The 24,726-nt window shown below is 38.6% G+C and overlaps 1 protein-coding gene, 1 non-coding gene and 2 pseudogenes across 3 annotated transcripts in view; 1 reads left to right on the forward strand and 3 right to left on the reverse strand.

The window, feature by feature from the left end:
• PDSS2 (decaprenyl diphosphate synthase subunit 2) overlaps nt 1–24,726 on the reverse strand; it is a 185,853-nt gene that overhangs the window by 17,916 nt on the left and 143,211 nt on the right. For both annotated transcript variants that reach the window (XR_001603546.2, XM_016217501.2), the window contains exon 7: nt 4,688–4,720. Coding sequence is in view for 1 of the 2 variants with exons in the window: in XM_016217501.2 (XP_016072987.1) it covers nt 4,688–4,720 (33 nt within the window). In the remaining variant the exon portion in view is untranslated. The remainder of the gene's footprint in view (nt 1–4,687; nt 4,721–24,726) is intronic.
• LOC148093107 (U6 spliceosomal RNA) lies at nt 11,454–11,563 on the forward strand. Its single transcript, XR_015714633.1, has one exon. It is a non-coding gene; the product is annotated as a U6 spliceosomal RNA (small nuclear RNA).
• Nucleotides 16,183–18,417, reverse strand: LOC107540690 (ATP synthase F(0) complex subunit g, mitochondrial pseudogene; annotated as a pseudogene).
• Nucleotides 22,853–24,229, reverse strand: LOC107540664 (ubiquitin-ribosomal protein eS31 fusion protein pseudogene; annotated as a pseudogene).

Below are 24,726 nucleotides of genomic sequence, written 5' to 3' on the forward strand. Positions count from 1 at the left end.
ACCATCTGCCTCAGTCTTTTAGCAGCATGCTTATTTCACGTAGCAGTAGGCTAAACTACAGGCATACGCTCGGCTCCAGCTGGGGAAAATACACAGACGCTTGTAGATGTTTTTCTAAGCAAGAGTAGTCAACATATTTGCTTTCTTTCAGACATATATATTAGTTACCATAGCAAACCGAGTGCGACTGTGGTCCGAGAAGCTTCTCCACCAGTCCCAGCACATGGTCACAAATTCCTGCAATTCAATAGGTGGCACTCTTCCCTCTACCACTGAACTGAATCGCTTGTGCTTAACCTTGGGGCCAGAAGCCTCCGGAACAGGGAGACACACATCCAGGGCTGCAGACCAATCACTGTAATTAAGATCCCCACAGCATTGTGTATACGAGCAAAACTGTTAGCACCAGCTTCTTGGTCACAATCCACTTCTGGTAATTACATTCTGTCTAATAAAACTTCTGTAGTTTTAACTAGGTAAGCTACTGGGTAGAATCGCCTTACAGTTAAGCAGCTTCCTTCCCTGCCCAGGCCCCAGGTGGATGAGTTTCAGTCATGGGTAGAGGACTCCTGTGCTTGTGTTAACGACCTTACAGAGGGGATAGAGACTTAATGAATTAATAGTTGTCGAGTGCTTTGATATCTTAAGATGAAAGGCACTGCAGCCGTGTAGAGCATTCATATTCAGGCTCTATTGCAACAGGAACTCAATTAAAAAGTGATTCAATTCCTTATCTGAGTGTTTGCATACTGACCACTGTTTTGCTGAATGTGACAGACATCCTCCAAATCCAGCTGAGACTGATTCTGAAATGATCACCTCTTCTGCCCTCTCCCTACTGCCTCGCCATTCTCAGACTGACAAAATATGAGAGATGATATCTAAAGCCACAGAGCACATGGCCAAAAGAATTTCCTATGGTTCTTGAAATCTAATCTTTCAGATAAAATTTGGCTTTTGAGTAAATACTCATAACTTGGCAATAAAGAAATTTCCAGCAACAAGTAAATTTCATGACGGTCCCCAGAAATGGCCACTGAGTTTCAAATGTAGTTTTACAGATAAATGCACCAGGGAAGCCCTAAGCCACTAAGCATGGTGGCTGCATTAGTCAGCATGAGCACTGTGATCACACAAAACAAGAGGTGAGTAGACCTTAGGTAATGATGTGTACACGGCTTAAAAGACTATGCAAGCTGCACATTGCTGACATCAACTCCATACATAGTAGAGATGGATATAATCTTTCTTCCCCATGGTACGTGGGTTTAGGTCTGTGTAAGGATGACGGGTCTGGACTAATTACCTAAAGTTATGCCCTTAACTATTAGACTATCACCACATAGTCCAGAGTGGTAGGTTTCTGTTTACTGCATGAGAAATATTGTCACTGGGGACTTGGGAAGGTAAACTTAGGGCTACTGAACATTGGAATGGACTGTGTTAAACAGTCAATATGCTGTTAAAAATGTGAGTTTGAGTCTTCAGTTCTGGATTCCAGGCCACTCAGTCTCCTGCACTCCTCCTAGAATAACACTAACGCAAAGCTCATCCACAGGTATATCAAGCGCTCCTGTGTGAAAGCCTGTGCTGGGTACAGGTGATGCAGCCATGAGCAAAGAGACACCCTGAGCCTTGCCTTCTGGGCTCTGACAGTCTAGTAGAAGAAGAAAGAAACAAGCAACTAAATAAAAAATGATAAATGTTAAGAAGAAAAATATAAAGCAATGGGGAGTGCCTACTTTAGACAGGGAGGTCTGAGTCCAGGAAGTGTGTGATGGCTGTGTCAGTCTTGTTCATGCTGGGAGTCAGCACCCACACAGTGCCCACACATATTAAAGATCAAATGCATAGTGGATGGGTGGATGAAGTGGATAAAGGAATGAGTCTGGACCTCAGGAGTATACAAGATAGGAATCCCCCCCCCCCAAGAATGTCTCCTCTCAAATTTGGAAGGGCTAAAGAGTAAAACAGCACTACTCTAAATTGCTTGTTTTATACTAAAGAAACTGAGGGAAGACCAGAGAAGTTAAGTGATTGATATCAGATTTTGCAGTGAGTTGGTGGCAGAGCTCGGTCCTGGGGTATCTGATATGTGCATCATATTTTTTTTCTTCTCTTTGACACTCTTCCATTGCAATAAGAAACCCTAAAGGAGTTCTTTGAGTCATAAATAAGCATCAATGATCAACAGTCACTCAATTGCCAAATCTTTTCCTTTCCTTTTTTGTTCATAAGTTAGCTTTCTTTTACTATCAGAGTAAAATCCAAGCCTTTATCTCCAAACTAGTTTATTACAACCTTCCTCAACAACCTTCTCAATCTGGTTGATACCTGCAACATGTGTCAAAAGCATTCCTTTCTTCTCTGAGATAGAAAACCCTATCCCAGATTTTCTCCTGCAACTGACTTCATGTGTCTTTTATTTTCTTACTCATGTCCTCACTCACTCACTCACACACCACTTACCAAGTGCCAAGCACTGTGTTAGGCACTAAATCTACAAAGACAAATAAGACACTGTCTTTGCTCTCAAAAAGCTCACAGGCTATGATCTGTCTCATAAACGGACCATTGTAACAGTAAGCTTGGTGACCGAGAGAACCACAATGCACTGAAGAATGGAGGAAAGCAGCCTGGGGAGCCTTCCGATAGGACATGATCACAGGAGGAGCAGGAGGGGCCAAATGGAGGGGCAAGAGCATTCCAAGCAGAGGGTTAGTATGAGTCAAGGCATGAAGAACAGAAACAACATGTTTTATGTAATTTGGTGCCGCTGGAGTGCAGGGTAGAGGAGAAGCCAGAGAGTCCCTCCAGGGGGTGAGATCACACAGTGCTTTATATGCCAATCTAGCAAGCTTTGAAATTGCTTTATAGACAACATAGAGCTAATGAAGGGTTTCAAGCTGGAGTGTGAAACTGTCAGATTTGTGGTTTAGACATTCTGAGTGGTAACGGATTTGTGGGGACAAAGGAGAGGCAGGGAGACCAGCCAGTAGGTTTTCCAGGGGTTCAGATGAAGTGACTTACACTGAGCAATGGAAGGGGGATCAAGAGGAGGGGCTGGATTCAAGGATATAAAATTTTTCACAATATAAAACTGGAATGACTTGGTCATAGAACCAAGTTTCTCACATGATTGATCAGTTGGATGACAGTGCCAACAACAGGAGAGGGAACAAGTAACAAGGACCAGAGATACAACACTAAGAGTGGACCCTAATGTACACTATGGACTTTGGGTGACAATAATGTGTTAATTTCAGTTCACCGATTGTAACAGATGTACCACTCTAGTGCAGGATATTGACAGTGGGGGAGGCTGTGCATGTGTGTGGTTGGGTGGAAACTCCCTATACTTTTAGCTCAATTTTGCTGTGAACCTATAGTTGCTTTAAAAAATAAAGTCTATTTAAAAAAAAAATCAGAGATGTCAGGAAGATGCTGAGTTCCATTTAAGATGCACTGAACTCCTTTGCCTGTGGGAGACCCAAGAGAATTATGTCCACAACCCACATTTGGGTATATGATAAGACTCAAGTAGACATCTAAGAAAAAGTGACAGATATGGAAGTCCAAAGTGACAGATACAGCGCTCCTATTATCTAATTTTTCTTGAAGGAGGCAAAAGTTTGTGAAACAGAGAAAAGGAGGGATGCCATTCCAGGCAAGGAAAGGAATTAGAGTAAAGGCGTGGAGCCCTGGTGTGCACCTCGGGGCTGCCAGAAGAGCACAGGTTGGGGCCAGCCCTGAGAGAGCACTGTGGGTTTCAGTTGTCCCCCTGCAAGTAGAACTTTTACACGTCATATTTCTTCCTCCCAGTCTTTGGATGCAGGTGTGCTCACATCCTCGATATTCTTGCTGTTGCATAAACCAGATGGTTAACCTGTTCCTTTAGCCAAGCATCCATATGCATCCCACACACCTGCTAAAATGTTCCACTTGTCCCGAAGGGGAAAACAGAATGCGACCCAAGTGTGTTCCTAGGCTTCACTGGTAAACTGAAACAGCTCCCCAAGCAGCTTTTAACCAAGGCTGTGTGTCAAAGTATCTGCTGCACCTTTTCATAAACCCTTCCCTCCTGCCCCTGCCCCTGCTCTTCCCACCAGGGGGTTTTGATCTCGGTGAACAAGGGTGTGATGCAATGGTAACCCAGACACGTGTGTTTTCCAAAGCTCCACAGGTGGTGTGAGATATACTGCCTTTAGGAGCCCGAGTCTGCCCTGTTTGGTGCTTCCCAGGTACGATCTGATGGCACTAAAGCTCTCTTCCTTCCACTGGCCAAAGGCATCTTTCCAGCAATGCTTCCTGATCTTACCTTCCCTGTTTATTTTTCTCTTCGTAGCACTTACCCCTACCTGGCATTATATTATGTATCCACTTAGGTTTTTTTTTTTTATTAGTTATCTGTCTCCCCCACTAGATTGTAAATGTCCTGAAAGGAAAAAATGGGTCTGGTTCACTCTTGTATCCCCAACACCCACCATGGTGTGAGGAATGAAGCGGGCACTCAGTAAATAAACTTATCGTTGAATGAATCTTATTTTACCTGCTAATGCCTCTTAGTTAACAGGCAATGCCCCTCAGCTTTGAATGTGATTACTCCTTTGAACTTTCAAATATAAACAAAAACCGAACACCCAACTGAAATGAAAAAAACTGTGTAGTATAAATAAAATCCACCTACCTTAGCATAGTCTAACCTTCCTTTCTCTTGAGCCTAAAACAGAAAAAGGAAAAATTAATTCATTAGTTCTTTAAAAATTCAGTGCTTCCATACTTTTCTTCTCAAGGAATAAAAGTCAACTCCCTCCTTCATATATATCTCTACATATCTCTATAATGAACTATAGAGATATATGTATATAGTTCAGTAGATGGTCTACATATAAACATTTAAACATATTGGAAAGCTGAAAGAACAGCACAATGAGCACACATGTGCTCTATATAGATTTGACAGTAGCAGACATAACTCTTCACCCCTCCATGCTTTAGGACACATCCTGTAAGCATAGAACATCTCATACATAACCATGTGACCACAATTAAAGTAAAAAAGGTAACAATAATGCCATATCATCTAACATACAATCCATATTCAAATTTCTCCAATTGTGTCTAGAATATCTTTTATAGCCTTTTTAAAAAACCCAAACCAGTTTATCAACGTTCACACATGGCATTTTTTTTTTTTTTTTTAATATATCTTTATTGATTCCAGAGAGAGGAAAGGAGAAGGAGAGAGAGAGATAGAAACATCAATGATGAGAGAGTCACTGATAGAGCCCGCAACCCGGGCATGTGCCCTGACCGGGAACCGAACTCCGATTGCCTGGATCCTAGGTCGACGTTCAACCGCTGAGCCACGCCCGGCCGGGCTGCATTTGTTTTTTTTAAAAACTTTATTTTTATTATTGACAGTATTACAGATGTCCCCATTCCCTCTACCCCCACCCCCTGGTCATCACCTCGCTGTCGTCTATGTGTATGGGTTATGCATATCTGTTCTTTGGCTTATCTCTTCACTTTCTTTCATCAGGTCTTCCTACCCCCTCCCCTCTGACAGCTGTCAGTCTGTTCCATGTATCCATGCCTCTGGTTCTATTTTGTTTGTCAGTTTGTTTTCTTCATTAGATTCCACATATAAGTGAGATCATATGGTATTTGTCTTTCTCTGACTAGCTTATTTCACTTAAGCCTAATTATCTCCAGGTCCATCCATGCTGCTGCAAAAGGTAAGAGTTCCTTTTTTTTTAGTACTCCATTGTGTAAATGTCCCACAGCTTTTTTATCCATTCATCTACTGAAGGGCATTTAGGCTGTTTCTAGATCTTGGCTACTGTAAATATTGCTGCAATAAAAATAGGGGTCCATATATTCTTTGTGATGGGTGTTTCAGGATTCTTAGGATATATTCCCAGAAGTGGGATCACTGGGTCAAAAGGCTGCTCTATTTTTAATTTTTTGAGGAACCTCCATACAGTTTTCCACAGTGGCTGCACCATCTGCATTCCCACCAGCAGTGCACCAAGGTTCCCCTTTCTCCACACCCTCCCGGCACTTGTTTGTTGGTTTATTGATGGCAGCCATTCTGGCAGGTGTGAGGTGATATCTCATTGTGGTTTTACTTTGCATCTCTCTGATGATTAGTGATTTTGAGCATCTTTTCATATGTCTATTGGCCATGTGTATGTCCTCTTTGGAGAAGTGTCTATTCAGGTCCTTTGCCCATTTTTTAATTGGATTGTCTGTCTTCCTGGTGTCGAGTTGTGTAAGTTCTCTGTATATTTTGGAAATTGATCCCTTATCAGACGTATCATTGGCAAATACGTTCTCCCACATAGTGGGTTCCCTTTTCATTTTGATGGTTTCTTTTGCTGTGCAGAACTTTTTAGTTTGATGTAGTCCCGTTGGCTTATTTTTTCCTTTGTTTCCCTTGCCAGAGGAGACATATAAGCAAAACTATTGCTATGAGAGATGTCTCAGATTTTACTGCCTATGTTTTCTTCTAAAATTTTTATGGTTTCGTGACTTACATTTAAATCTTTACTCCATTTTGAGTTTATTCTTGTGTGTGGTGTAAGTTGGTGGTCTAGTTTCATTTTTTTGCATGTGTCTGTCCAATTTTCCCAACATCATTCATTGAACAGACTGTCTTTACTCCATTGTATGTTCTTGTCTGCTTTGTCAAATATTAATCGATCATAAAAATGTAGGTTGATTTCTGGGCTCTCTGTTTTGTTCCATTGATCTATATTATATGTCTGTTCTTATGCCAATATCAGGCTGTTTTGATTACAATGGTTTTGTAGTATAGTTTGATATTAAGTATTGCGATCCCTCCAACTTCATTATTCTTTCTCCAGATTGCTAAGTCTATTTGGGGTCTTTTTTGGTTCCATATAAATTTTTGGAATATTTGTTTTAATTCTGTGAAATATGCCATTGGTATCTTGATAGGAATTGCGCTGAATCTAGATTGCTTTGGGTAGTCTGGACATTTTAATGATGTTAATTCTTACTTTAATGATGTCCATGATCACGATATATGCTTCTTTCTTCAGTGTCCTATAGTTTTCTGAGTATAGGTCTTTTACCTCCTTGGTTAAATTTATTCTTAGGTACCTTAGTTGTTGTTGCATGCACTTGGTTTTTATGTTTTGGCTAAATCTAGACTAGTTTCTTCTCATTTTCATGAAATGAAAACAAAAACCATTACCTTTTTTCATAAAAATCATTGACTTTTTGAAAAAACCAGGGCAGCTGTTTATAAAATGTCCCTTTTTTTGGGATTTGTTTTATTACTTCTTCATTGTGTCATTTAACTTGTCCCTATTTTGCTTACAAACTGAAAGCTGGGCCTGAAGATGCTTCCTTAGCTTTAGGTTAAACATTTTTGGCAAGAACACTTTATGCGCAACAGTATGTACTTCATAATGCATCAATTCAGGAGGCACAAAATGTCAGGCTTTCCCACGCTTAGTAATGCTATAAATTTGATTACTGGGTTAAGGTGGTGACTATCAGATGGTTCTACTGTAATGACATATTTCCTCAATTCTTTCTGACTTCCCTTGACATAATTTTTATTATGCTGTATTATATCGAAAGACCCCCATATCCACTCTCTACCCCCACTGGGAATGAGGAAAGGAAGAAAAGGTGGAGGTGAAGGAGACGTCCTGTATGAGGTCAGATTTTACTTAAAAATACTTTTAGTTATTAAAGAACAACTTAATATCAACACATATGCTCAAAAGTGTTATATATCAAATTTTAATACAATAGAGACAACTGATGTGTTTATCTTTGTTGGTAGGTCAGCTCATTTTTTTGTAGACCAAAATAGAACTTCTCCTGCCACCTCTGCACAGAACAAGAGCCCTTCAACTTACGTACATGTTGGCCTTAAGATCATTTTGATCCTGAGTCCAAAAGGACACTATATAGATAATAAACACGGGTAGATTACTTTCATGAGAGAAAAGGAGAGGTTTATAACCTTGGTCCTGACTCTTCTTGCTTCTTTACAACCTTTTAAAATTTATCCAAATATGCCTGAATTTTGTTTTTCTTATTTTCATTAGTGTCATCATAAGACACTGCTCACGTATTAGACACCATCACAAACCACGCTAACATTGTGACTTGAACATTTTCAATGAGACAAAAGGCCCTTGCAAACAATGTACTATAAAAGAGAATTTGGGGTTTTCAATCTGTTCTTTAAAGATTTTGGGGGTGATGATTTAGGATTCTTGGTGAACTAAGAAGAGTTTGACCTTAGTCTTGAGATGTATTATGCCAATAGGAATATGAGTTAGTTCTTACAGAAATTTGAAAACCAAGATTCTTCTTCTTCCTGTCCATATATTTTACATTTACTTGATTGTCTGTTTGTCTATGGACATCTTTTCCCAAAATAAAGTAGTTTTGTCTATGCTGAAATCCCTCTCCCCCTCTGTAACTTCTGCAAGAGCGGCAGGGAGCCTTAAGCATGTCTGGATAATGCATTCATGTCCTAGTTACTCACTTAGATACTGTGCAAATGTGAATTGGCCTTGATCCTATGAATAATCTGTGGCTTGTGACCAACATTTCAGCAGCAGCATTTCATTATATGCTTAGTCTTTAAGTTCTCAAACTTCCAGTTCTCTCTTGAATTCATTTTAGCTGAGAGATATTTGGCGCTGAGGCTGACCCTGTGGTTGCAGGTGTCCTACCTTTTCAATTCGTCCTCCCTGTCTCTTGCTGACCAGTAGGGATTGCTCAGGCGCAGCACTTTACATGATGCAGAATCACTTCTCTCAAACAACTCATTCCTGAAAACATCTGTCATCTCTTCTCTGCCTTTAATTTTGTTTCTGTTCTAACAGCTCCTCTTCATTCCAGGTCTTTCAACATTCTCATCTCTCAGGGTTTAACACAAAAGACAGGTTAAAAGTGTTGAAAATGGTATCTGTTGAAAGTTTAAGGAAGTTGAGGTGCTTTTATGTCTTGAGATTGCAAGGCAAAGTGTGGAGACAGCATATAATTTACAATGACTTAGGGTGGATTTCCCCTTCTGGAGGCACTGAGCCATTTCCCAGTTTGTCTCATTAAAAGAAACGCAACAGTATTTCTTCAGGTAGTAAGAGCGAACATAATGCTGATTATAAATAAGGACATCTAGAGTAGTCCTACTATAAATTCTTATAAAACCATGTTTTCCATCACATACTTTGCTTATAAACTAATCATCTTAGAGAATCAATCACAAGCTCTCTCATTTTATTTTGTATTCCTAGCTTGGCCACCACCCTTTCACCCAGTATAGATACACTTTGCTGGAGAGGATGGCAGAAACACCACTCATGTAATCCATATGCATTCAATATCAGCCCTTAAATGTCCTGAGAGCCGAGATATTAGAAGGCTACATAAAATGGCAGCACGATTACTACAGCCATTACAACCCCAACAGACTGTAACTACTCATAGGCGGCTCCTGCGAATGTCCTTTTATGTTATCACAACAAATATTCTAATTCTGTGAAACCATTTCATCCTTGGCTGCTTTAGCTTGTACATAAAAATATCATTTATTTTGCCTGACCGATGTGGTTGAGCATCACCCATGAACCAAGAGGTTGCTGATTCAATTCCCGGTCAGGGCACATGCCCAGGTTGCAGGCTCAATCCTCAGTAGGGGGCGTGCAGGAGGCAGCTGATTGATGTTTCTAAATCATGGATGTTTCTCTCTCTCTTCCTTCTCCCTCTCTCTCTAAAAATCAACAAAAACATATATTTTGTAAAAAGTACCATTTATTTTATAAAACAAGTATGAACATTTAAGTCTTTATAGGTATCCTGTATTTTATACATACATACATATATATATATATATATATTTTTTTTTTTTCCCCCAGCTGCTACGTGAGTTAAAATCTACATATGTCATATACACACCTGAAGTACACATTCTGATAGAAAATTTTTTTTCACAAAAAGCTTTTTGGGGGAGATGGGAAGAGGTTAGCCAAAGAACTTATATGCATAACCCACGGGCACAGACAATAGTGCAGTGAAGGCCTGGGGGGGTGCGGGGTGGACGGGGTCAATGGGGAAAAAAAGGCGACATCTATAATACTTTCAACAATAAAGATAAATTTAAAAAAAGAAAAACATAAGAAAAAAAGCTTTGGCAATAAAAATAACAGCAAATTAGAAACAGATGCAAATGATGACTTTATCTCCTACATAAATAATATTTCTCATTAAACAGTGCCTATTCCATTTCTTTCTGTAAAATAGTTCATCTGGGAGGGGCCACAGTTTCTATTTAACCTGATGGATGCTCGTTCACTAAATAATGATCCACTGTGCAGTTAGTAGGCTTAGGCACTAGAGACACAGCCGTAAAAAGAACTTCATGGAGCTTATACTCTAGGGGGCTGCACAGTCTTGTTTTAGATAGGAAGGCTTCACATACAATCTCCCTTTAGAAGTAAGGCTCCAGGAGAGTAGGGAAATTTCTCCCATGCTCACAACTGTATTTCACGTCTAGATCAGTGCTAATGTATAGTAGATGGTCCATCATATCTGGCGAATGAATGAACAGATGGGTGGATGCTTTTTCTTGATAAGTATTGGTTATGTACTATCTATTCAAGAATCTTACAAAGTTCACTTTACTCACTCTTAGTTCTAGGAGAGTTGGGTATGTAGGTTCAGAGCCAGAATGTAGCAAACGTAGAGTCATTAGATATGCCTTACAAATAATTTTTACCCACACTGAACAAAACCGTATCTTCACTTCATTATCCAGCTTCTATTTAAAAGTAGACTAAGGAAGGGAATCTACAGAAAATAAAGTCAAAGAATTCATGAAAATCAAACAACAAAAGGGCAGAACAGAGAAGAATGAGCTAGTAGCCTTCTCACAGAGGCAGTAGTTTAGTGCAATTAAGGGCCTCAACCTTGAAAGTAGTATGTTAAAGTGAAGAATGGAAGTCAGGCGACCTCAGGAGATGTCTAAATGCACACCTCAAAGCCTCCAGTGTTAAGTAGGTCTTGTCTACAGAGGAAAGCAAGTGGCCTAAGATATTAACTGTGACCACCTCAGGAAACACTGTGACCTCGTGGGAGGATGGATATGCTCCTCCTCCCAGACAGAAAATACGGTTTCTAATCCACAACAGGTTAATGCCTTGAATAGTTTTAAAAATTTTATGTGGGCCTTTTTTTCTTATCTGTAAAATAAGAGTACTGGACTGGACCAGACCAGATGTTCCCAAATGCTGGGCTCTCACAAACACTGGGCTGGCTGCATCAGAATCACTGGGCTTGTTAAAAATACAGACCCTGTGAATCCTGGCCCTGAGATTCTGATCACTGCTCTAGCCTATGTCTAATGTTATTTTTGACGAATGCTTCTGTATGCATCAGTATTTATTTCAAAGGTTAAAAGAGTGCTTGCTTGCTTCAGCAGCACATATACCAAAATTGGAACAATACAAAGAAGATTAGCACGGCCCTGAGTAAGGATGACACACAAATCTGTGAAGGGTTCCGTAATAACAAAACAAAACAAAACAAACAAAACAAAACAAAGGTTAAAAGAGAACAACTGTATAAACTCCTTGTCTCAAGAAAAATGTAATGCTGCAACTTCTCTTTTTTCTGACACCTGCCACTTATGTATATTTCTAGCAGAGCAAGATTTTATTAAAATAACTTTCTCACTGGGGCCCAAAATAGGCAGATATAAAATAAATGCAGGCTGTATTTCAACAGCAAGCAGTGCTGAAACTCTTCCTGCCACACTGTTCATTTCCAGAAGCCACTGTAAATTCTACCATAGCAGGCAATTCCCTAAGGGCTTCATTACCAGGGTCTTTAAAAGGCACTCACTCATCTTTTTGCCTCCTGTAGGTGTGCTTCTTGTCAATCCAGGCCATGAGAAAAGAAAGTAATTTTTGCTAGTCTTTAGCAGTTCACAGAGAATGTATGGTTTGAATCTTGTTTTATCTTAAAAACATGTGAAATTGGGATGACAGCAGAATAGGTGGAAGCTACACTCACCTCTTCCCAGGCCAAACTGGAATTACAACTAAAATATAGAGCAAGCAAGCTGAATAACCAAGTGAAGACTAGCTGAACAGAAGTCTTATAACCAAGGATTTACAGAAGAAGCCACATCGTGAAAAGGGCTGGCCCCGCTTCTATAGGAGGGGGTTGAGATTCTGGAGGGATATCTCAGCTGCAAAGGTTTCCCCTGAAAAGAGTGGGGTCTTAACCCCAAGCCAGGCCCCCAGCCCAGGGCACCAGAGTCAGGAAGAGGCGCCCACATAACATCTGGCTGTGAAAATCAGCAGGGACAGATTACAAAAAATGAAATTGAAACGGTAATTTAAAAACTTCTAATAAACAAAAGTCCTGACTGGATGGCCTCACAGGTGAATTTTACCAAACATTCAAAGAACTAACATCTATCTTTCTCAAACTATTTCAAAAAATTCAAGAGGAGGGGAGACTCCCAAGCTCATTTTACAAGGCCAGCATTATCCTAATTCCAAAACCAGATAAAGACACTACAAAGAAAGAAAATTACAGGCCAATACCCCTAATGAACACAGATGCTAAAACCCTCAACAAAATATTAGCAAACCAGATCCAGCAATACATTAAAAACCTCATACACTGTGATCAAGTGGGGTTTATTCTGGAGATGCAAGCTTGGTACAATGTCCACAAATCAATAAATGTGATACACACATAAACGAAATGAATGAAGGATAAAAATCACGTGATCATATCAATAGACGCAGAAAAAGCATTTGATAAAATCCAGCACCCATTCATGATAAAAACTCTCAGCAAAGTGGGAATAGAGGTAATATCCCTCAACATAATAAAGGCCATGTAAGATACATCCACAGCCAACATCATACTCAATGGGCAAACACTAAAAGTGTTTCCCTTAAGACCAGGAACAAGACAGAGATGTTCGCTTTCACCACTCTCTTTTTTATAAAATATATTTTTATTGATTTTTTAGAGAGAGAGGAAGGGAGAGGGAGAGAAAAACATCAATGTGAGAGAGAAGCATTGGCAGGTTGCCTCCTGTAAGAATCCTGACCAGGGACCAAACCTGCAGCCTGGGCATATGCCCTGACCAGGAATCAAACTGGAGACCTCTTGGTGTTTGGGATGACATTTAACCAACTGAGCCACGCCAGCCAGGGCTCGCTTTCACCACTCTTATTCAACATAGTACTGGAAGTCATATGCACAGAAATAAGACAAGAAGAAATAAAAGGCATCTAAATTGGAAAGGAAGTAAAATTGTCATTATTTGCAGATGACGTGATACTGTATATAGAGAACACTAAAGATTCCACCAAAAAGCTACTAGAACTGATAAATGAATTCAGTAAAGCAGGATACAAAATAAATATCCAAAATCAGTTGCATTTTTATGCACCAATAATAAACTATAAGAAAGGGAAACTAAGAAAACAACCCCCTTCACAATTGCATCAAAAGAATAAAATACCACCTCCTGGATCCTAGGTCGACGCTCAACTGCTGAGCCACGCCTGGCCGGGCTGAATACATTTTTAAAAGGCTATTGGGAGGGCATTATTTTGAGTGATACTTTAAAAGTTAATATTAAATCAGATTGTAGCCTGGCCGGGCATGGCTCAGCGGTTAAGCGTCGACCTAGGATCCAGGAGATCGGGGTTCGATTCCCGGTCAGGGCACATGCCCAGGTTGCGGGCTCGATCAATGACTCTCTCATCATTGATGTTTCTGTCTCTCTCTCTGCCTCTCCCTTCCTCTCTCTGAAATCAATGAAGATATATAAAAAAATAATAAATAAATAAATAAATCAAACTGTAAATTAGTTTACATATATTGCCTTAAGGACCTACTAAAGAATGTGCCACCAACTTTAAGGGATAGTTGCAATATCCTTGTCTAAAACAAAAATCAGTGTTGACTGAAACATTTTAACACCTGTCTTTTTTTTTTTAAACCTGACCTTTCTCTTGCTCTTTTTCATTGAGGAAGTCCTTTACCTTCCTTACTCACAGAGAAGTATTGACGTCATTGTACACATTCTAAAGTACTTCTGATTTGAATATTTTTGTACATTTTTATCAATTATTAAACCTTCTTTTCCAGAAAAAAATACCAATGGCACGTTTCACAGAACTCGAACAAATAATCCAAACATTTATATGGAACCAAAAAAAGAACTCAAATAGCCTCAGAAATCCTGAGAAGGAAGAACATAGTTGGAATAATCATACTACCTGATACCAAACTATACTATAAGGTCATAATAATCAAAACAATATGGTAGTGGCATAAAAACAGACAAATAGATCAATGGAACAGAATAAAGAGTCAGAAATAAACCCATGCCCTTACGGTCAATATTTGACAAAGGAAGCAAGAACATACAATGGAGTAAAGATAGTCTATTCAGTAAATGATGTTGGGAAAATTGGACAAATACATGCAGAGAAATGAAACTAGGCCACCTTCTTACACTATATACAAGAATGAACTCAAAATGGGTTAAAGACTTAAATGTTAGACGTGAAGCCACAAAAATCCTAGAAGAAAATACAGGCTATAAAATCTCAGACATTTCTCATAGTAGTATTTTTTTTCTGATATATCTCTTCAGGCAAGGGAAACAAAAGAAGAACAAATGGGATTACACCAAACTAAAAAGGTTTTGCACAGCAAAGGAAACCATCAACAAAATGAAAAGACAACCCACTGAATGGGAGAACATACTCACCAATGATACATCTGGCAAGAGGTTAATACCTGAATAGATATTTCTCCAAAGAGGACATACAAAATAAACATATGAAAAGATGTTCAATGTCACTAATCATCAGAGAAATGCAAGTTAAAGCCACAATGAAATATAATTTCACATCTGTGAGAATAGCTATCATCAATAAATCAACAAGTGTTGGCGAGGATGTGGGGGAAATGGAACCCTTGTGCACTGTTGGCGGGAATGCAGTATAAAGTTAACTCAAAAAATTAAAAATGGAACTATCATTTGACCCAGTGATCTCACTTCTGGGAATATATCCTAAGAATCCTGAAACACCAATCAGAAAGAATATATGCACCCCTATGTTCATTGCAGTGTTATTTACAATAGTCAAGATTTGGAAGCAGCCTGAGTGTCCATCAATGGATGAGTGGATAAAAAAGCTGTGGGACATTCACACCATGGAAGACTACTCTGCATAAAAAAGAAGGAAATCCTACCTTTTGTGACAGCATGGATGGACCTGGAGAATATTATGCTAAGTGAAATAAGCCAGTCAGAGAAAGACAAGTACCCTATGATTTCCCTTATATGTGGAATCTAATGACCAAAATAAACTATCAATCAAAACAGAAACAAACTCATAGATACAGAGAAAAGACTGACAGCTGTCACTGGAGAGGGGGGATTCGGTGGGAAAGGTGAAGGGATTAAAAAAACAAAACAAAAAAACAAAACTCATAGACACAGATAGTATGGTGATTACTAGAAGGAAAGTGGGGTGGGGGGAGGTAGAAGAGGGTAAAGGGGGGATAAATTACTTGGATTGGTGAACACACAATACAGTATACAGATGATGTATTACAGAATTGTACACCTGAAACCTGTATAATTTTATTAACCAATGTCACCTCAATAAATTTAAAAAACACACAAAAAACTATGTGAAACAGACAAGATAGCATGCCAGTGCTCATGACATTGGAGGCCTCCTCAGATAGCTACAGTGAGTACTGTAAGACAATATTCTGTACAAAAGCAAAAAAAGCCATCACTCTGAGAGGATGCACAGAGGTATTAATTCCAGAGGTTTATATACCAGTCTCTGCAGATTCCGTGTTGGTAAGTAATGGATGTACAATGTGGTCTTTATTTTAAGAAGCAAGTGCTTTTTTATAAGTCAGGTAACAAAGAAGGATTGAATGACATAAGTGAACTGTTTCCAGTTTCCAACTACTGTTACTTGAACTTTTGAAAGCTGGATATGGGAAAACCTTTTTCTAAAAGCAGAAAACTAATATTGCATAGCAGGGAGTCCAGCAATTGCTAGAGGCTGATAATCTCTACTTATCATGTTATTCTTCCTCCATGCTATCAGCTATATTTTGGAATAATGGTCTTTTTAAAAAAAAAATATTCTCTTCTTAGGCCTTCAAAGAAAACTACCTTTCCCTCAAACTTTTTAGTTGAAAGAAACAGAATAAACTTCCATTTGCCCTCCACCTAGATTAACCAATTGCTGGCATTTTGATATATTTGCTTTCTCTCTAGATAATCAATTGCTAAGTATATGAGAGTGAGTTGTAGACATCATAATGCCTCATCCCTTCAGCACTTATCTCCAAAGAACAAAACGGTGTTCTTCATAACCCTAACCCATGATCATATCCAACAAGTGTAACATTTACTATAATACTTAAGATAAAATCCATATTCAAATTCTCCAAGTCAACCAATAGTGTCTTTCAGAGCTGTTCTTTATGCCAATACAAGAGCCTATTAAAAATCATACATTCCTAACGGATGTTATAGCTTTTTAATCTCTTCTAATCTACATACTACTACATTTTCTGTCTTTCATAATATTGACTTTTTTTGAAATACTTTTTTTTTTTTAAAAAAAAATTCAAGTACCATTCTGATCACTCATAGTCCAAGAACTTTCAAGTAACAAACCAAAAAGAAACAGATGTTAAAGACAGGTCTATAAACACTATAGCCAATGATGCCACTTTTACCTATGACTTGCCTACATAAAATCATATCCACACCTCAGTGGCCACCAAACCATTCAGCAGAGCTTTCTTAACTGTGAGCTGTTTGAAGCTACCAGTTTGAGCACTATTAACTATTTTTTTCAAGTTCTGAATAGCTGTAGGGATCTCAGCAGAGGCTGGAGGAATCAGCTCAACCTTGGCATAGTGCCAAAATATGGCCAATGGGGGCTTCAATAAATCACAGCAGCATTTTATCAGCATGGGGACCTTCTCCATGAGATTATGGACAAACTGGGCCATGGTTCTAGGGTGTAAATTCTGTGGCCCCGAATGGCTAGCTGAATGTCCAATCTTTGCATTTTTTTAAGAGTCCAGGTCAGTTGCTCTGCAGAATGTCCCTTATCCAGGATTTGTCTGACTGTTTTCTCATGATTAGATTAAAATTAAAACATTGTGGGAAGACAACTATATAGATGATGCTGTCTACTTCTCTATTACATCAGGAATCACACAATACCAGTTTGACTCATTACTGGAGAAACTAAGTTTGTTTAATGTATTTAATTTGTAATCTATAGGATGCTTTGAGTCTATGTGAATATTTGGTTCCCTACTAACCATTCATCCAATTGTCTTAAACAATTATCCATCAGAATCCTTGTTTAATTAAAAAATTACATTGGTGGCTGCAAACATAAAGACATTTAAAGATATTTTGCCTTGGCATGGGCAGAAATATCATTGGTTCCTTTAGAGAAAACAGGTCTCACTGAAAATAAACTCTCTGCACATTTGCATTGGTATCAAGAGGTAGAGTTATACATAAAAAGGGAGTTTGTTGGGGGACAGAAGAAGGAAGGATACCTTCATCCTCAACCCAGAATGGTTTAGGTATAGTGTATAAGGATTTAAAAAGGTCAGAAATCAGAAATCTACTATATCTGCTAGTCCAGCAGTTGAAGCAGCCAGTTGAGCTTTGGTTTGGTAGAAGAATCAGGCCTTCTATTGTCAGGCTCTCCAGTTACAGAGTTGGAAAGGCATTAGAATATAAAGAAACACGCAGGCCTCTTCACCATCTTGACCATTCCGGCCTGCTAGTAAGAAAGCACAGAAAGCATCTGCAAGGAAGTCAGCACCATTCAGAAATGGACTGCTCGGGTACCTCATTTCACCATGTCTTTCACCTGGAAAAGCCAACCTTTGAAGGTAAATGCGAATGTCACATTTAAAAAGGTCACAAATCAGAAATCTACTTTAGATTAATTTTGTTAATCTACTTTGGATTAACTTTCTCGTATTTTCCTTTGATTCGTTGAGAAAAGAGGAAGTGAAAGACAGGTGCAGAAGGCTGTGGTACCCAATGAAAACAAAAGAGGAGGGGCTTGTATTATCTACTTGATAAATCTCTCTGTTCAAAAGTCTTGTTATCGCTTTGCAACCATTTTTCTTGCTATGATCTCTTAGAATCTAGGAGAGACATGAAATTTAAAATTGCACAGTTTGGCCAAGAGAAAAAAATCTACCCAGATTGCAGAAAAGCCATGAGGAAATTAGGTTGACAGTGGAATTGGGCTGTTTCCTCCAGTGGCCAAGTCCCAAGTGACAGCCACCTTGATGGCACACCTCACGCTCACCAAACTGACACAGTTTTTCTACTGCACTTTTCTATTCTTCTTAAAGGTAAAATACTTCCTGATATCCAAGTTGAAAATCCTGGTTCTGGCCCCCCATGGCCTCTCCCTGCTAGACACCTGCCAGCTCCTCCTATCATATCAGTTTTCAGGTCCTATACATTTTCTCTCTGGAACTGGTTTAACTCCTAACCTTCTTACCTTGCCATTCTTGTTGCCAACACTGACTGGGACTTTTCTCCTGCACCTACCCAAAGGTCCCCCCAAACCTCCTAACTGATCTCCTCTCTAGTATCTCCTTGTTCCTTTCATCTTATACAAGGTACCCAGACACACCTCCCTAAAATGCATTTCAGACAGACATTACCTGGTTCAGAAACTTTCAACGTCTGCTCCCTGACTTCTGAATCAAGTTCATTTTCCACAGGCAAACATCCTAAAGTGTTTTTTTTTTAAGTTGAGGTAAAATTCATATAACATAAAATTCACCATTAGGATATAATTCAGCGGCATTTAGTACATTCACAATGTTGTGCAACAGTCACCACTATCTCGTTCCAGAACATTTCTGTCCTGCTGCAGCATGTATCAGTACCGCACTCCTTTCCACGGCAGGATAACACTCAACTGTACAGATATGCCATATTTTGTCTACTTATCATCTAATGAACACTGGGTTGTTTCCTCTTTTTGGATCTTGTAAATATTGCTGATCTGAACATTAATGTACATATTTTTGTTTGGACTGAAGTCTTTACATATAGTCATTATGTACTACTTTAGATCAATTCTTCATCTGTCCCTATACTGCCCCATGTTTTTCACATTTCATCCAAATGATAACTTTTTTTCTTTGAACACACTGCACACTTGCCCATCTGCATTCCTTTTCTGTGGGTTCCACTGCCTTGGAAGCCAGCCCCTCTTTTCCATCTTTGCTGTCAAGATCTTCAAGGCCCATTTCAGATCACCTACCTCACAAACCTGCCCTTGACTTTCCCAACTCCGTATAAACTCTCCTTCCTCTGAGCTCCCTAGATGGCATCAATTACAGTATCCCTTGTATTTGTGTGCTTCTCTTATACCCTCTTTATGAGGCCATAGACAACATTTAGGCGATTTCCTGCTGTATCTCCTGTAGTGAAACACTTTGTTTCCTTAAGTGCAACAGAAAACCTTAAGAAAAATTTTAATTTAGGTGGTATCTAGAACCACTTCATAGTCTTTGTGATTTCAGATACAGTCCTTTCAGATGCTCACAGTGTACACCCTCTATGGTATTATTACTCCTTTTGAAATAACACAAAATAACTTAAATCATTAGAAGACTATCACAGGGCATTTATGAGGACTCTCTGAATATGCATGGTCTCTTTTGTTTACAAATATGCATGTATTATGTTCATGCATATTAGCCTTACCTAACAATCTTTGTTTCACTTTTGGAATAAGAACAGTAGGATATCTGGGGACAAGTGAGTCACAGCTTAGCATTAGTAATATGTAGTTCACTTACGGTATTTTATGGCTGGTTATGACAGTATACAGTGTCAGAATGTCACAAGCCTAAGTGACATTTCAGTACTTTCAGAAATAACCAAGAAAATATAATCATAATTCTTATTTCTTCAGGTGACTTACAATGGCAGCAGGAAACTAGAAGGATCATTAAAAATAAAGCTGCTGACCTGCAATAGCCTCTGGACTCCCTGAGAGAGTCAGAGCTCTGTGATTCCCTGAAAGATTCTACTTTCTTTTATTAGGAATCAAAATGATAACTGAGTAATGACTTCACCTCCCTAGGGTGAATCACCCATTCACTATCAGTATTTTTACCTGATCATTATTTTTCAGCAGCTACAAATTTAAATTTAAAATTAAGGTAGGGAGAAATCTGTAGAATTTAGTATGGAGACATCGCCCAACAAATATTTTTCAGCTCTTTCAGGTCTGGCCTGGTGCCCTAAACTGCCTCTTGTGAAGGAGTATGGTGTGTGTTTGTGTGTGTGCACACGTGTGTGTGTGTGTGTATACACCTATGGGTGTGATGGAAGAGGGCTATCTAATCTTAAGATTTTTGAGGGAGGCCTGGCAGGGCGTGGCTCAGCGGCTGAGCATCGATCTAGGATCCAGGAGATCGGGGTTCGATTCCCGGTCAGGGCACATGCCTGGGTTGCGGGCCAGGCAGCTGATCAATGACTCTCTCATCATTGATGTTTCTATCTCTCTCTTTCCCCCTCCTTTCCTCTCTCTAAAATCAATAAAGATATATTAAAAAAAAAAGAAAAAAGATTTTTGAGGAAAAGAGGGAGTTGGAGAGGAGGTAGCAGGTCCTGATATGAAAAATACCAGAGGTGCTCCTCCTCCTGGCCCACAGTGATGTTGAATGGGCACTAAGGGCATGTTGTCTCCTCCTTCCTTCCTTGTCTAGTCATTAACTCACTTTCCCAACCAGGACATCAAAAGAGAAGATGGGACACAAACCTGTCTGAGCAGAATGGAGAAGTAATTTCATATGCGATAATAAGAAATCATAGGTGACTTCTATCATTGGGAGCAAGACTTCTCTATTTCTCAGTGTCAAAACTAGTATTAAACTTCTAAGAGAGATAAAAATTTTTCTTATGATGCATCTCTTGCCCAAGAGACCTATGCCTTAGATTTATTTAAGAGCTGAAAGAGACTTTAGAAATGATCTCGTTCAAATGCCAACATTTTCAGAAAATAATTTTTAAAAAGGTGAAAGGATGTGATTAAAGTTATACAGATGCTAGCAGAGCACAAACTAGAATCCAGATCTTCCAGATCTTGGTCCCCTATGGGCCATTTCTACTACACCAACTCAACTCTTTCTATTTAACAAAATGGGCTGCCATCAAACATAGCGCACCCTGAGAAGATCACACCACACATACTTTTTGAGAAATATTAATTGAATGACTACTCCAAGTAAGTTACTATGGCAGGCACTATTGATAATGCAAAGGTGAATTCACTATTATCTTTAAGGATCTTGCAATAAAATTCAAAACTCAGGGGAGGAAAGGATCACAAAAATGCAGAGGAGCTAAATTTCATGAAATATTGGAAAAAGGGCAGGAGAAAGAACCAATTTCAGGATTAATAAGAAACCTCCTTGAGATTTAGGATAGAATGTCTCTCTCTCAAGTGTTATGCAGATTGTTCCCTAACTCTTTCATAGAGTGGGATCATTATCTTATAGAGCTTTATATAAACATGAATATTATAATTTAGAAGATTAAAATAAACTCATTAGGAGTCTTCAATCTGAAGAATGTTGCCACCTGCAATACAGAAACATTTATTTGCTTCAGATGAATTCATCTTCTCTCACCAGTGACCCCTGGTCATGACTTACACATGCAGTTATAAAGAGAAGGTCCTGAAATCAGAGGCTACACATAGATGATTTGGAAAGGATAGCCTTTTGAATTTAAATCAAGTTAGGGATAATGATTTGGGAGTATTTCACCAGCTGTTTAGGAAATCCTGGACTTTCATGTTGTCTACATTTACAACTTAGTATGCCTGCAAAGAAATGAGTTAAATATGTCCCTTTTCTGTGAAGCTTCTTTAAAATTCATATCTATGCTACCCTTATATGTATATGCATATATGTGAATAGCTGGTAGGGGGAGTTGGTAGCTTTCATTGAACATATTTAGCTGTATCTTTTCAACAAAAATGTAAATCTGCAATGTATTCTAATGTAACTCAGTTAGAGCTACTAACACCATCTGTATATATATTTTCAGTTCAGCTGTCAAAAACACACAAATACACCCTAGTAATACAATATTCAATAGTTGTGTGATATTTCATTGTACAATGCTTCATTTAACCATTTTCTATATTGAAATGCATCAATTTTCACTTTCTTCCTTTTAGAATTACTATTTTACTATATATTTTAATATGTAAGTCTTTGCCCACATCTCTAATATTTTTCTTGGTATAGATGACTAGAAGTAAAACTATTATAGTAAAGTATATACATTTTAAACTAAAAGTTTTAAAATAAAACCAAATATGTGTATATTACTTAAAAAGGTCAAATAATACAAGACTTCCAACAAAATACCCTAGCACTCTCCAGACTTGTCTGTCCTGTGTCCCTCTCTTTGTTTCTTCTGCTGTTAATCTTCAAATACTGTCCTTCCTCAATTATTATCTATTGATCTTACCATGAAAGGAATAATTATATGACATTACATTTTTTTTCCCTAGCTGCCTTGCACTGATTACATTTTTTGCTTTAAATCAATATTCAATATTTGCATTTTATGCTATTTAAATATTATTTTCTAGGCCATGTAGAGTACTGATTTCCTTTCTCACACATTAAAATTTTTTTCACTATAGCTAATAACTGTCTCATTTTTTAATATACTTTTATTGATAGAATACCTCACCTGCTCCCTGAAAAAAGATGCTTGGGAGGTAAGTTTTTTGAGACCTTATTTATCTCTTTTAAATTGTCTTTATTTAATGTCACACTTGATAACATGACTGGCATAAAATTCTAAGTTGGAAACAATTTTCTCTTTGAATGTTGAAGTAAACTCCATTGTCTTGAAGCTTTCAGTGTCACTACTACAGCCATTCTGATTCTTTTTATTTTTTTTAAGTGCCCTGACCAGGGATCAAGCTCACAACTTTGGAGTACTGGGACAACGCTCTAACCAACTGAACTACCCGGCCAGGGCTCCATTCTGATTCTTGATCCTTTGCAGGTAGGGTTTTCTTTTTCTTTCTATAAGTATTAGGATATCTTCTTTATCCCCATTGTTTCAAAATTTGATAATGATATGATTTGGTGTTTTAAAATTCATTATTTAGGGTAACAGTTAATTTGGAGACTCAGGTCCTTCAATTCTTAGAATTTTCTTTTCTTTTAAAAAATTCATTGTTAATTTTTTCACTTGCATTTCCAGTATTCTCTTCTGGAGTTCATAATAGATATGGAATCTTTCAAGTTGGTCCTCTAATTTTCTTATTTTTTCCCTTTTATTTCCTATTATCTTTTCATTCAAATTTCTGGGAGATTTCTTATTTATATCTTCCATTAAAAAATTCTGCTTTCATATTTTTATATTTTATAATTCTGATTTCTAATTCTTGGATTATCCTTTTTAAAACATATCACCTGCTCTTATTTCATAGATTTAATATCTTATCTCCTGAGTATACTGATTGTAATGCTTTTGTGAATGTCTTTTTTTATACTGTTTCTGTTTCTCCTAAGTCCCTTCTTTTAATCAGTCTGCTTTTGACTCATTTTTTTTTTTTTAATGTTAGTTCATGTCTTATATTAACCCATATACAATTACTTGTCTTCTGGTTTGTTGAAGCAACAGGTCAGACAACATTTGCCATAACAGTGTCTGTCCAAAAAACTCCAGCACACATTCACCTGCAGGACACTCCTGATGAGGGTGACTGGCTTTGCTACCCTCAGCCACCTTATAGTACTTCAGGACAGCAGCTTAACCTTCTTTCTCTGATGCTTATTTTTCTTGGGAATAGTAGAAGACTTCTTCCTTTTCTTAGCACCACCACAAAGTCTCAACATACGATGAAGGGTGGACTCCTTTGGAATATTGTGTGTCTGTATTCCGGTTGCTTGCCAGCAAAGATCAGTCTTTGCTGATTAGCAGCAATTCCTTCCTTATCCTGGATCTTGGCCTTTACATTTTTTATTGTATCCGAGGGTTCAGCCTCGACAGTGATGGTCTTCCCTGTAAGGGGGCTCATGAAAATCTGCCCCTTGGAGGGGATTCCACTGCAGATGGCGGACTGGAAGGAAGAGCCTTGACTCACCCTTTTACGGCAGAGGCTTTACTCAATGCCCAGCGGTCCTCTAGTGCCTACTGTTCTGCACTTGGATACTTTGAGGCTTGTCAACTGGTAGGCCTCATGGTTGGAGGGCTGGTCAGGGACATGGCATGCTTACTGGGGGAGCCTCAATCATTCACATCTGCAAGTCTTTCTGCCCGGGTTTGACAGTTTCCCCAGAAAGGAATCCCCATTGTTTTCTACCTGGTGAATAAGAGGGATTTTAAGATGGCGGATAGCATTTTGAGAGCCAACAAGGGAAGAGGGGTAGAAGAGCAATAATTTTATCTTTCTGAATGCAGATATCACTTAGGATCCACCTGCTTTAAGTATGGTGGCTACCCGCACCCTCAGCTGCGCCTGGCTCCTTCCCCATGTCAGCCTCAGGTTAACCCAATCATTCAGAACCATGAAGTGAAATAAATTCCATGAAGCTTTGGGTAAAAGGGAAAGA

Source organism: Miniopterus natalensis, chromosome 5 (genome assembly GCF_054644295.1).
Source record: "Miniopterus natalensis isolate mMinNat1 chromosome 5, mMinNat1.hap1, whole genome shotgun sequence".
In the NCBI taxonomy this organism is placed as follows: Eukaryota; Metazoa; Chordata; class Mammalia; order Chiroptera; family Miniopteridae; genus Miniopterus; species Miniopterus natalensis.